Raw genomic sequence first — 14,408 nt, forward strand, 5'->3', positions numbered from 1 at the left:
GAAGGAGATAAGGGGAAGAGAAGAGATGAGAGGTGAGGTTGCTATTTACATGAGGGTCCTACATTTTTTTTTATTTTTTTTGTTTTGCTGACTAGGATGCCACGTCAGCAAAATCAGTCATTCATATTGCCATTGGATCTAACTTAAACGGTTTTGTTAACATTGAGGGTGAAGATTGCCGGTATTGAGGTTTAGAAATGTCAATTAAACTCGACGTAAAGATGAGGGATAGCAACTGGACTTTATTCTTCGGTATGCATCTGCGTGTGTGTTTGTTGCAGCCCAGTTCGCGTGATACAACCCAAGTGTCTTAATGGCCTTCGGAGTTCGAATAGTTTCCATCTGCAAATCACGTTTGTGAGATCCTTTATGAGACCACATGCTTCAAGGCCGGACACGTTTTTCTTTTGAGATATCAAGGCCCAATATGTTAACGAAAACCCGACCTGCCTTCTCCCTTGGACCATCTGTGGCAACGCCACTTCTCAGAAGGGCCAACAATTCATCTGACCGATAACTTGCCTGAGCTACGACGGCGACCAGAGGCATATGCATGGTAAAATTATCTCGGCACGCACATAGACCGATAGACACGCCGCCTAGCTGAACTCAACAAGCATGGTGGCGAGGCTGTCACATGGCGTGCTTATGTTGCCCTCCGATCCCATGGAATGCTATGATTAAAAGGCACAAGAGGGAGGAGAGAACCCTTCTGAGCCTGCCAATATGTCAATGGATGTTGGCTTTTGTTCCTCTAAGATTCCTCCTCCCTGTGTGATAAAGCTCATCATTAGCCACGTACATTGCATCACGCCGCAACCCATCTCTCGCTCTCCACTGCTCACGCACAGCAAAAAAAATGTATTACCATGCTTGCGCCGTCGAAAACCTCGCGTGGTCCGTTGGATCACGCATCCGGCGGCTCCAACGATCCAAAGATCTCCTTGAAACCGTCGTCCCCACGGTGATGTAATGTGCAGCTGCAAGTCAAACGAACATTACATGCTCGGCTGCTCACAAAGCAAATCTGAAAACGGCCACCATCTTTTCGGGACCTTTGTGAATTCAGCAAGCTAATTTGGCCTTTTGGGGGCGGTCACGCCGGCCGCAAAAGTGAGAGAAAGCATTGACCTGGTCAAGTTGTAGCGTGCCATTGAGCCTTTAAGCGTGCTCGAAATCTTTGGTCCCAGACACAATGTAATTAACCAGAGTCTTTTACCTCTGAGGCTTGTACTTTGACAGGCGCCATTGCGATCGAATCAAGGATCGCGTGCAGCGCGCGTTAGTTCGGCCACGGGCAAGGCGACAACGGGCACCGTTGCAGCGGCCAGCCGGCCCGGCCGGGGCGTGGCAGATCACCGCTTCCCGTCGATCTGTAGACTGTAGCGTTGGACCCCTCATATCGTCCGGAATGGCAATCGGTAAAGGCGAGCAGGACGACGGGGGGACTAATCGGGAGGGCAGAATGATGGATCCATGGAGCAGGCGGTGACGCTGCGCGTTCATCATGGTGTTCCCGGCCGGCGTCCGGCCGGGCGTCGGGGCAGGACAAAGCTTGTGCACTTTGCTACTACTCCTGCCTGCCTGCCTGCCTGCGTGCTCTAGCTCCGAACGGCAATGCTGCAATGCATACATCGTCACGGCTTAGCTAGGGTGGCACCGCATAAAGGGGGAAATGTCGAAATGCGGCACCTCACCAGAGCCTCGTGCTCTCCGGCTTATTCATTGCCTCCGGCGCCGTGGTGTGCCGAAGAAAAGCCAGTAAAAGACGATAGATTTTCATGCGCTGTGGTATGCCCGGCCCATTCCACCATGCTCTAGGGGGGCCAGAAAATGCGTCATGCAGAGCCCGGCCACGCGCCGTCCCCGGCGGCGCCGGAGTAATTGAGTCGCTATTTGTAGCTAGGACGGCACAGTTGTTAGTGAGAATGAACTACTAGCGTAGAGAGTCTCATGATGCTGATGCGATGCAGCCATGCAGAATAGGTTCTTGAGATGAGAAAAGGGTGGTCAAAAGTACTCCTAAGTCCTAATTAGCAGTAGCGCCGATTGTTGGTCATTGTGGAAGGTATAATTCGCCCGTATACTTGCTAGCACTTGTAGGTGTGCAAAACGGTACTCCCTCTGCCCCCTAATATAAGAGATTTTGACATTTTACTTGTACTGTTTGATCATTCGTCTTATTTAAAAAATTTTAGAATTATTATTTATTTTTTACTTACTTTATTATCCAAAGTACTTTAAACATAACTTTTTGTTTATTATATTTGTCTAAATTTTTTACATAAGACGAGTGGTCAAACAGTGCAAGTAAAATATTAAAATCTCTTATATTAGAGGATGGAGGGAGTACAAAGTTAGAGAAGTTGCAGCTTATATCCACGCACGCTAGGGTTGCCCTTGAGTACCCTCATATGATTGTGAGTCGTCCATTTCTTTATATCCAATAAATCTATTTCTATTATACTTAGAGGTGGTAATGAGTTAAACCTTTTGACCTACAAAATACGTTACTGAATAAAAAAGGATTGGACTGAAATTTAGTAGTTTTTTCTTCTAAAATTAAAAAAAAATATATAACGCCGTAAGTGATATATTTGCATGTCATATATCATGTTAAAATAGATGAGTTGGTAAAGATATCTTAACAAAACTTTAAACAAAAAAATTCTATACTCATGAAAATTTATACTTAGATTTAAATTCTACTACTACCTACTACCGTTAGTAGTAGAATGTATTGTAACAGTGCCCACATGGCAGGATGCCATCTGCGAGTGATAGAGGTCGATCTATATTGATCCTGAGCTTCAGGGTTGCATGTCCCCATTTGACGGACTTACTACGGATACGTGGACAGGACATCGACTCATCTAGTAGTAGTTGTCCATTTACTGTATAATCTAGCTGTCTGATGGATGATACTGGAACAACATTACAAGTCCATTTAGACTGACAAAAGAAATTGTTCGTTCAGTCATTGGGCCAGTAGCTCGATTGATTAAAGCTGTACGGTGTGAACTAGTACTAGTAGCACTGTCACTTGCATGCATACCAGCCCGTGGAACAGTGGAAGACTTTGGTGCTAAGCTAACTGTATACTCAATGGCTATTTGACAGCTTTATTGCGCTATCCAAACACTCATCAGGCGACATGAATTGCTTACCGACAGACGAATTTCCTTTGTCTAATCCCAGTAAAAGGCTGTATTCAGGGCCATAACCATAACAAAAGATGTGCAGGTGCATTGATTAAAACACAATGCTTATATATAGTGTCGTGCAGCTTTATCATGCCATTCCATGACATTCTTCAGACAACATGCCTTCTATCATACATGTGTGCCAGCGGGCAGTCCACCGAATTAGAGACATGATGCTAGGCCATGGTTGCATTCAGATATCGCTGTATTTTCTGTACCTCGCGCACTTCAGAACCCGTATATTTACCTCTGCATACTGGTGCCATCGTATGTATTCATAATGAATTATAGACTCCGCACCAGGATGGAATCTATTCATTGCAGAGGCAGCAGCTAGTGCATGGAAACAAAAATGAGCTCTCAATCGATTGCCGCTCGCAACCTCGTGGCAACTTTTCGAGTGTATAGAAGAGACAATACCTCTTTGCAAAAGGGGAGTTAAAAAGAAAGTAGCTTTACTAAGTGAGAATAATACGGTGTACCACTTGCTTTCAAGTACTTGCCAGGGTTTGGGGTTTATATCTGGGAGATAAAAGTATGGTACGTACAATTGCCTGTTCTGCATATATACTACTAATTTACACCTTAAAAATCTTGGTCTGAACAGATGAGCTTTCCATGGTTTCAGGCTTAATCAGGCATCATGGATGTGCTTTGCTGCATTGCCTCCGGCCTCCCTTTGTTTGTTTTGATTTCTTGCTTCGCGATCTGCTTGCTTTACACAGATCTCTCTTATGATACCAATCGATCCGTGCATCTGGCTTTCTCTTCAGACGATACGTCAGATGTCCAGCTATGATGCCGTGTCATCATAGACAGATATGCAGATGCCTGGCTGTGCAGCTTCTGTGATGCAGTGCCTTTGTGTTTGTTTCCATTCCACAGTGTTTGTGTGTTTATCTGCTGCTTTGAAAGGTTGAGCCTTTGAATAGACTCCCCCACCATTGGTTTTCCCACCAAATAATTTCTCCATCAAGTACTTCTCAAATGACTTAATAACCACTCTTATTAAGTCGCTTAAAGAAGAATTCCTCTACCAAACTAGAGCTGAAAAACGCCGGAATTGTCTCCACCAGCAGTGTGCAATGAAACCATTTACTAAAGCGAAAGAGCAATGCATGTAGTAACAATGAGTGTCAAGTAGGCATGCAAGCACATCATGTACACTTCCATTTGAACGTGCCAGGTGCAAACAACGAAGACCAACTTTTTAGAAGAAAAAAAAAAGGCCCAGCTGTGCAGGATACTCCACCACACCAAAAGCAACCTTTGCTCTCTTTTTTTCACCTATGTAGTGCTGCAACTCATATCGGTTTGATCGTTTGGGTAGCTGTTGAGTCTATTTGCATCAACTGTTCAAGCTGAACGAATTTTCCCGGTGGAGGAGCCCAGCTGTAGCTTTTCCCCCGACTTTGTGTAAGGTTTTCCGACAGGTTGTGGACAGTAAAAAAAGAAGAATGTTTGCCATTTTTCTGTAAGAAGTACCATAACCACCTACTTACCACCATAATCACAGCACCAAATGAGGTCGTTCTAGGATCAGCAAACTTACCAAAACTTGAGAACAGCCACCCTCCAATTATTGTATCCCTCCACTAGCTGCCAGGGTAAAGGGCTCACTGCACAGCTCGGTGCAGTTACCCTGGCCGGATGTACGCCGCACTCGAGGAGCTAGATCGAGTGGAGTTGCCGTCTTGTTGCTCGGAGTGAGTGAGTATTATTCCTCATCTGAAACCGCGCTCGGTGGAAGGGAAGGCTACGGCGAGAGGCCGCTGTACACTACGCCCAACACGGGCACTTGCTCCCCGGGGCAACACCTCCGGCGCGCATGGGGGCTCGTTTAGCCAATCAGGGCTGCACCGCCGCTTGCCGATCGTCCCCACTCCCCATCCTTTCTCGTGAGGAATCGAGCTCTTTTGGGTTTCAAGGCGCGAGTGAGCGATCGAGCGAGCTGCATCATGGGACCCTGAACATGCATGCTCGAGACATTTCCTTATTTCCGCAGGAAATTCGTCGTCCGTGGGATTAGGAATCGCGAGAGGAGAGGAGAGAATCGCATGTGCGTGTGGTGTGTTCTTGTGGGGGCGTGAGGAGGGGAGGAGTAAACAGTGAGGTGCCTAGGAAGGCTCCCAAAGGAGGGAAACAGTGTACCGGCGGAAAGGAAGGAATGTCCCAGGACCAGGTGGCCGCGGGGCCACTTGGACCCGCACCGCATCGGCCGCATACGGCATATCCCCCTCTCGCTGCAGCATGGGGTCCCATTTCGCGTCGAGCCCGTGTCCCCGACTCCCCCGTTGGCAGCGGTGGGGTGGCGGCGTGGCGCTCCGGACCGGCCGGCCATCCGCGGCCGCCGTTCCGTGCGGGCAAAGAGCATTTCCGGGCTCGTGGCCTCGTGGGCACGAACACAGGGCAAGACCGCGAGAGAACGGCAAGGGAGGCTCTGGCTCGCGGGCTCGCCGCCGTAACCGGAAGCAGCGAAAAACTCTGGGGTAGCAATGGAAAATAATTCTATGGGACCTTAAGAGGCCATGTATATATGTTAATTTTTTCTATAAAAATATTTACGGCTAATATGTGCCCGTTAGATCTATTTCCTCCATCACTAAAAAAAATAAACCTAGAACTGGAAGTCACGTATCCTAGCAAAAGAATCTGAACATACTAGAATATACAATATCTAATTCTATATCTGTTTTTTATAGACGAAGAGAGGATATAACACCCATAATAGATTCGTCTATCAAAAATACATTTTAAGGATTCATGATAACTCAGCAAAATTTTCTAAACACCATGATAACTTGTACTATGTTGTCATCCGTAAAAAAAAGGTAACCTCATGGTGCAATGCGACTGACCATAGTCTACGGCTGCTGGTGCTTGTAATATCTGTAATGCTATCTGCCTTTGTTTTTGTTAAGTGCAGACTTATATCTTTGGGTCTACCTGTAAATTCAATTGCCCAGCAAACACCCATGAGGGATAAAACGGCACAACAACATCTTTAGGAGGAGTAATGAATCATCGTTGTCGGTCCGATCAAGGCTAAATTGGACGTGAACTTTCAATTATTAAACAATATTGTAACTATTCAACTATTAAAGTGGACGTAAACTTTCAATGCTGCGTGAAAAATGAAAACTTAACCAATTTTGTTCACCATAAATTAGGTCGGTGTCTCACTGACCCAACAAATAATAATTTAACTTATTTACGCTCTCCATTCTAAAATATAAGACAATCATTTTTTTCGATGTTATATAATACATGTATGCGTACATGTAATTAACTAGTACATACCTCTCTTTTAAAATTTGTTTATAAATCCTACACCCTTAAAATATTTAATTGTATTAGTTGCATGCGTTATATGTATTGAAATGATCTAAACGAGTAGGTGGTAATAAAAAAAATTTGTGTCTTTTTTGTTAGTAATAGTTATGTCTTATATTTTAGAATGAAAAGAGTATATGATAAATTTACATATTCCAAACGAAAATCCTTGTATCGGCCACAACTTTAAAATGAAGAACTTCTAAACATGTTTTAGAATATTTGACATTTATCTCCGTTCTTTAAGAAAACCAACTTGCAAACAACCAAAATAAATGGAAATAAATTTTCCCCAGCTTAAACAACCATTTAATTTGGAAGCCTCTCTTCTTTTTTTTTTGTTATAAAACTAGCGCCGATAGCACATCATGGTCCGAATGCAGAAGAACGACATAGAAGATCCGAACGCGATGACAACATCGTGACAAGATATTTAATAATAGAGTTCAGACGTAGTTTACATCTCCGAAAAACTTATTACGGGCGCTCCTACCCGACCAGTATATTATAGTATATCCGGGTATCACGGCCCTGGACCGACATTACCACCAGCTAGCAGTCATAGCCACATTCATGCTATTGTTATCACATAATTATAACATAAGTGCCTTTCTATTTAAAAAAGAGAGCCTACGACAGAGTTTGACTCTACTAATCTTTAACACGTAGTATAACTCTAAGTTCTAAATTATAACCGATCACATATACGTACTCTTACACAAACTGTAACATGTTCTTATCTTTTTTTCTCTTTCTCAACCAGTTGGCAAAAATCAAAAGAGCTGTCAAAAGAAACAAGGATTAAGAGAACGGGATTGCTATATGGCATTCGAATAAAATTTGGGGATGAAATCTTACAGATTTTAGACCATTGGATCCATGCCAAGATTCGTGCATCGGCTTCTCTCCTCCAACTCCGGCGGGCTCCCCTTCTTCTCCGGCGCCGGCGACACCCCAACTCCGGCGGGTTAGGGTTTGGGGTTGGGGTGAGGGTAGGAGGGGGGTTTCCTCGGGGCTTAGAAGGATGGCCGTGGGCGGCGGAGGACCGGCGGTGGGCGGTGGACTCCGGCGGGCGGCGAGGCGGCGGCGAAGCCGCCGAAGCCGCGGGGATGGAGGAGGGCGGTGGGCCGGCGTTGGCGGCGGGGGCAAAGCAAGGGTGGGATTAGGAGGCGGCGGCCGGTGGTGGCGGATCCGGCGGCGGGGAGCCGTCGGAGACGGGGAAGACGGTGGGGCGGGGGCACCTCGTCGTCGCACCATGAGGAGAAAGTGAGGGGGGAAGGGAAGGGGGATGGGGGATGGGGAGGGGCTCGCCGTTGGGGCCTCGCCGGTGCCACTGACCTTTTCCGGCCAGCCGGCAAGGTGGGCGGCAACGCGGTGGGGCGGTGGCGGTGGTGGCGGCGGCGGATCGCGCATGGGACGGGAGGAGGAGGGTGGCGGCGTGATCTGGAAACCGGGGGGAGGAGGAGGAGGAGGAGGAGGAGGAGTTAGGGTTAAGGGGATGCACGAATCTTAAAGAGAGAATCCCTTATATGCCACTGAAAATTGATTTGATCCCTTATGTGCCATTGAAAATTGGCTATTCCTTTATATGCCATTGATCCAAATTTGCACACCCTCTCATGCCACTCCCGTCAGTTGACCGTGTGTTGACCGTTAATTCTCAAGGAAAAAAGACGTATTTACCCTTCTGAGTATAGGGTATGCCTAACAACTCAGAGAGGGCAAATATGTCTTTTTTACTGGAGAGTTAACGGTCAACTGACGGTAGTGGCATGAGAGGGTGCACAAATTTGGATCAATGGCATATAAGGGAAAAGCCAATTTTCAATGGCACATAAGGGACCAGACCAATTTTCAGTGGCATATAAGGGATTATTTCAATCTTAAAGCACATTTAATGATTCAAAATTCGAATGATAGGAGGTGGAATTTTCTGTCACATGATATATAGACAATCCATTAAGAGAAAGCCATTCTTCTTTATGCTCAGCTGTCGGATTTGCCTCACACCACGCTGCACTGCGGTCTCCATATAAGACACCGCTCCCTCTCCTCCCGTCCACTATATCCTCTCCTACGATACTGCGCGCTCAGCACAGAAGAGGAAGGTATCTTAACTAGCCCAGGATACCACCACACACCGAGTACTGTTACGTGTTCACGGTCTAGCTAAGCAGTGATCATGGGCTCGGCGGCTGACGGGAGCCTCGCCAACGAGAAGGCGCCGGCCGAGACGGTCGGCGTCGGCCGTTACGTCGAAATGGAGCAGGACGGCGGCGGACCCAGCACCGCAAAGTCCCGGCTCTCCGGCCTTCTCTGGCACGGCGGCTCAGCCTACGACGCCTGGTTCAGCTGCGCGTCCAACCAGGTAACCACATTTTCTGATCGACGCTATGCTTGCTTCCATTTTCTTGCGAAATGCATGCAATCTAAGGTAGGTTTGTGCCGTGATCGATGTGTAGCCGTTCGGTTAAATCTGCATTGCTGTGTGCTTCGATCAGGTGGCCCAGGTGCTCCTGACGCTGCCCTACTCGTTCTCCCAGCTGGGGATGCTCAGCGGCATACTGTTCCAGCTCTTCTACGGGCTGTTGGGCAGCTGGACGGCGTATCTCATCAGCATCCTGTACGTGGAGTACAGGACCAGGAAGGAGAGGGAGAAGGTGGACTTCAGGAACCATGTCATCCAGGTAAACAAAAACTACATTGTTCAAATCCATTTCGCCGCCGTACGGTCTTCTCTTCTCTGTATGTTCTGTAAGTTCAGACCCTGAAGACCTCAACCATTGATGTGCATGCAGTGGTTCGAGGTGCTGGACGGCCTGCTGGGGAGGCATTGGAGAAACGTCGGCCTGGCCTTCAACTGCACCTTCCTACTCTTCGGCTCCGTCATCCAGCTCATCGCCTGCGCTAGGTACGTACCTGCAGCTACTAAAGCCACTGAAGTCTGAATGTACTCATTAGTATCTGTTTTAGCGTCTGTTTTATGTGTACAATGTGTGAGTGCAGCAACATCTACTACATCAACGACAAGCTGGACAAGAGGACGTGGACCTACATCTTCGGCGCGTGCTGCGCGACGACGGTGTTCATCCCGTCGTTCCACAACTACCGGATCTGGTCATTCCTCGGCCTCGTCATGACCACCTACACGGCCTGGTACCTCGCCGTCGCCTCCCTCATCCATGGCCAGGTAGTACAACACAAAAGCACCATCTGTTAGCATGCAGCATGCTTGCATTTCTCGTCTGAATAGCGAGGCGCATGCCTGAACATTATTACATTGCGTTGTGCTGAAAAAACACTTGTTTTTTGTATGAATATCAGGTCGATGGAGTGAAGCACTCGGGCCCAACAAAGATGGTCCTCTACTTCACCGGGGCCACAAACATTCTCTACACCTTCGGTGGGCACGCTGTTACTGTGTAAGCCGACAAACGCTCTCTATTCTATGCCCCTGTGTCAAAAGGAATACTGCACGAAATGGTCTCAGTCACATGCCACACCGTAGAGAGTACCGTAGGCTGCAAATTTTCTTTTCTGAAACTGCACAAATTCAACAAGCCAGCACATTTCAGAAAAGCAACTACGACTCGAATCAAAGCATCTACCCCGCACTGTTGCATCTTTGGCAGCGAACCCATGCACTCCCATTTCCAGGCTACACACTGGCAGGAGGAGTACTCCTCTGCTCATTCATTCATGGTTTGGACAGTCAAAAGAGCTATAGCTAGCGTCCAAACTCGGGAGAGCATTTGCTGCTTTACCTCAGGGTGGCTCCTGCGGCCTGCGCCTGCATTGCTGTAGATACGATGCCCATCCTGCCATCCACCACGGACCACGGATGGACAACGCCACGAAACATGCACGGACAAGGCACGGATGTCCACGTAACTCTGTACCGTGTACCCACGCTACGAGCAGCAGTACAGTAAGGCAAAGGCAATAACGCCACGCCTCCGCTCTCAGTATCTGGTCACCCTCCTTGCAGGCTCGCAGTTACATCGATCGTTTACAGCAGCGTCAATACTGTAATAATTGACCAAACTGTCAAAGCAGTTTGTGACAACATTACGTGTGATTTTGGTGCGCGCAGGGAGATCATGCACGCGATGTGGAGGCCGCAGAAGTTCAAGGCGATCTACCTGATGGCGACGCTGTACGTGCTGACGCTGACGCTGCCGTCGGCGGCGAGCGTGTACTGGGCGTTCGGGGACGAGCTGCTCACGCACTCGAATGCGCTGGCGCTGCTGCCGCGCACGGCGTTCCGGGACGCCGCCGTGGTGCTCATGCTCATCCACCAGTTCATCACCTTCGGCTTCGCCTGCACGCCGCTCTACTTCGTCTGGGAGAAGCTCATCGGACTCCACGACTGCCGCAGCCTCTGCAAGCGCGCCGCCGCGAGGCTCCCCGTCGTCGTGCCCATCTGGTTCCTCGCCATCATCTTCCCCTTCTTCGGGCCCATCAACTCCGCCGTCGGCTCCCTCCTCGTCAGCTTCACCGTCTACATCATCCCCGCCCTCGCGCACATGATCACCTTCCGCTCCGCGCACGCTCGTGAGGTATAGTAAAAATCTTGCCATCTTTTTAATCACTGCGCTTTTTTTTTAACCTTTTGGTTTCACTTTTATCATGCGAGTTTACTAGTGTAGGACTTGCATGTCGCATTGCACTTTACATTGGCACGCCAAAGCTAGCTAGGTACTGATTAGATGCCACTTAGCACAGTGGTTATACATTTATCAAGTGAGTTAGACGAATGCTAGTTGGGTCCACCCTTGTTCGGGATGGACTATGGAATGATGCTGATACAAAAGGTAACCTTGGTTATGATCAAGGGTGAAACATCATTAGGGTGGTAAGTATTGCCGCTGCTTTTGTCGTACTGAATGTAAGACAAAACTGCGGCAGTGTTGATCTGTCTTTTAACGTGGCAAGAAAAGCAAAAGGGTGCTAGTACCAAGCTTAGAAGTAGACTGTTGAGGAAAAACAGGAGACAGAGGGCTCTTTTGTACCATTCGTCCTGCATCGAACCACTCTCTTTGCAAGACGACACAAAAAAGTTCAGTACTACTTTCTCCGTTTCACAATGTAAGTCATTCTAGCATTTTCCATATTCATATTGATAATGAATCTAGACATATATATGACTTATATTATAAAACGGAGTGAGTAGCAAATTTAGAAGTCATGTGATTTGTACTCAGTACTACATTTTAATGGAGTACAAGCTAGTAGCTGTGTGCTCTGTTGTTGTGATGGTGTGAGCCTGAACTGAGAATCCTTTGTCTGAATGCTAAACTGCAGAACGCCGTGGAGCCGCCGCCGCGGTTCGTGGGGCGATGGACGGGCACGTTCATCATCAACGCGTTCGTGGTGGCGTGGGTGCTGGTGGTCGGCTTCGGGTTCGGCGGCTGGGCCAGCATGACCAACTTCGTCCGCCAGATCGACACGTTCGGGCTCTTCACCAAGTGCTACCAGTGCCCGCCGCCCCCTCTGCCGCCGGCGGGCGCCGCTCCGAACGCCACCTGGCCGCCGTTCCCGGCGACGCCGTTCAACGCCACCACCGCCGGCCTCGCTCCGGCCCCTGCTCCTTCGCCGGCGCATTTCTTCGGCCGCCACCACCGGCATCACAGCCACGGGCTCTGAACACTGAAATGTACGTACCAGGGCAATGCTCGAGCTTTGGTTTAGCTCTAGTTGTTCACTAGCGCCGTCACTAATTAGTCTTAGCTTAGCACAAAGCTGCATCTTCTCTAGCTATCAGTAGCATGTCAGTCAGACGGAGTATCCCGTTTCAAGTTCCTTGGTTCTGTACTGCCTCCTGGCGTGGAGCTCAAAAAACGAACAGAAAAAAAGGGAATGTTGCTACGGCCGCAGATGCAAGAGCCAGCTAATCTAGCCTCTTTACTTTCTCTTATTCTTATGCATATGCTTGGTTCTCTTTTGGTTCACCATTCAGTGCTGTATCATTGGCAGTACTTCAGCGCTAAAATGCATTCAGGGGTCAGGAGCTCTTTGCCCCGATTCCTTGGCTGCCGTGAAGGCGTGAACTTTACTCCCTCCCAGTGAGCAGTAAAGAGTATAGTAACTAGCTTTTAGTATAAGGCCTGTTCATTTTGATGTCATTTTCAATCTTATCAAATTTTGGTAAAATTGTCAAAAAAAAACCAAATTTTAGTAACTATATAAAAAATCCTGCCAAAATTAAGCTGCCAAAATTTAGTAAGGTTTTTTTTATATTAAAGTGGTGAACAGGCTCGTGGACTGAAAACGCTGTCGTTAGTCGTTACTCGTTAGTGGCAACAATGTAACAAGCTACAGTGCTATACTGCCCAGCCTGATAACGGCAGGTCCAAATAGTTGTGGGCTCAATTGTCTTGTATGGGCCCTATCAGATTTGGGCCTTTGGTGCTGCATGGGCTGAAGACCAGTGTACATTAGCATGCTAGCAGGGAATGCTTTTGGAAGTGATTCAGGAATCAGGATGCGCCTCTGACTAATCCATCATCATCATGCCAATGCGTATTCACACTTTATTGGTTGATAGGTTCATGAAGAGGGAGAACCTCATGCCCACAGTGTGACATTTGCACATAAATAGCTCCATATATGATCAGTTGATCACAATAACACACTAGGAGGTTCACTTCGGAAAATACACTATTTCTGTTGTGCCGGTGTCCAACTGCTGCTAAGACAGAAAAAACGCCAGAGAATTCTAATGGATATGAATGAGAATTTGGAGAAACACAAATATACTTAACCTGTTCACCAATCGGTAAGATGAAACGTAGAGTAACAAGAAAATTGTTTACAATCACTTGTTTAGGCTAACTACTAATTGTGATTGCTTGATATATTGTTCTTACTATGTTTTTATTTATTAAAATGATCAAGGGTTTGGTGGTGTTCAAGTGAAATCTTATGGGATGCAAGACTGAACTTCATCTATATCAATTAAACCATGTCAAACATTACATCTCATGTAGTAACATCCAGCAAAGAAATATGGTTCTAAGAATCCTTGTCAACATATTCAACTCTACCACCAAAAAAAATTGCCATGTATATATATTTGGAAAAAGGTTGCGAAGAACAACCCTTCTGAAGTGTTTTTCCACTTACCCTCTTAACTAGTGGCCAGATTTGATTCATTTCCCTCAATCATAAAATCAAATATAACGACTTCTCCAACTATTAAAAACATTTAAAACGACTACCTCAATTGTTTTGAGAGTGCCATTAGCCATCGAGTTACGCCTCCCTCGAGCGGAGTACCTCACCCACGACAAAGCCGGTGCGGACGGGGCTGTGGTGGGATAGAGAGCAAAGCCTCGTTGTCGTCCCGTTGCTGCCACCGCTGTGGTGAAGCTGTGCGGGAAGGAAGGGCCGAAAGAGGAAGAAGAGATAGAGGGGGAAGAGGAATAAGGGAAGAAGAATGACATGTGGGCCACACATGCTGACTGAACGGGATGGTCATGTCAACATGCCACGTCAACAAAAACCACTGTCAATACTGTCGAGGGAGTCAAATTGCACCGGTTTAATAGTTAGGAGTCGAGATATCTAATATTACCGTTGAATAATACAAATAGGACGGAGCTTATGGAGGCCAATCTGGGTGTTGCCCGGGCCCCTCAGTTTTGGCAGCAAAGCATACTCTTATCCCTGGGAACTCCATTCTCTTATTCTTTCCTTCTTTTTTCTTCAGTGTAATGGCTTGCTAAATCATTTTCCTTCCGTGGATAACATACAATTTATTTTTCTCTTAATATAATAGCTCTCATATAACCTCTTAATTTTCAATAACTTTCATATGTTGTCTAATGGCTTGCCAAATCATTTTCATTATGTCGATAACATATAGTTTAT

The 14,408-nt window shown here is 47.1% G+C and overlaps 1 protein-coding gene across 1 annotated transcript; it reads left to right on the forward strand.

Annotated features, from left to right (window-relative positions):
• Positions 1–8,586: 8,586 nt before the first annotated feature.
• On the forward strand, positions 8,587–12,608 carry LOC127765088 (auxin transporter-like protein 2). Its single transcript, XM_052289893.1, has 7 exons — positions 8,587–8,904; positions 9,038–9,223; positions 9,335–9,447; positions 9,543–9,726; positions 9,861–9,958; positions 10,630–11,095; positions 11,841–12,608. The coding sequence occupies exons 1-7, from the start codon at positions 8,719–8,721 to the stop codon at positions 12,180–12,182; spliced, it is 1,575 nt and encodes a 524-aa protein (XP_052145853.1). The 5' UTR covers positions 8,587–8,718; the 3' UTR covers positions 12,183–12,608.
• The last annotated feature ends 1,800 nt before the right edge of the window (positions 12,609–14,408 follow it).

The sequence above is a fragment of the Oryza glaberrima genome, chromosome 3, assembly GCF_000147395.1.
Source record: "Oryza glaberrima chromosome 3, OglaRS2, whole genome shotgun sequence".
In the NCBI taxonomy this organism is placed as follows: domain Eukaryota; kingdom Viridiplantae; phylum Streptophyta; class Magnoliopsida; order Poales; family Poaceae; genus Oryza; species Oryza glaberrima.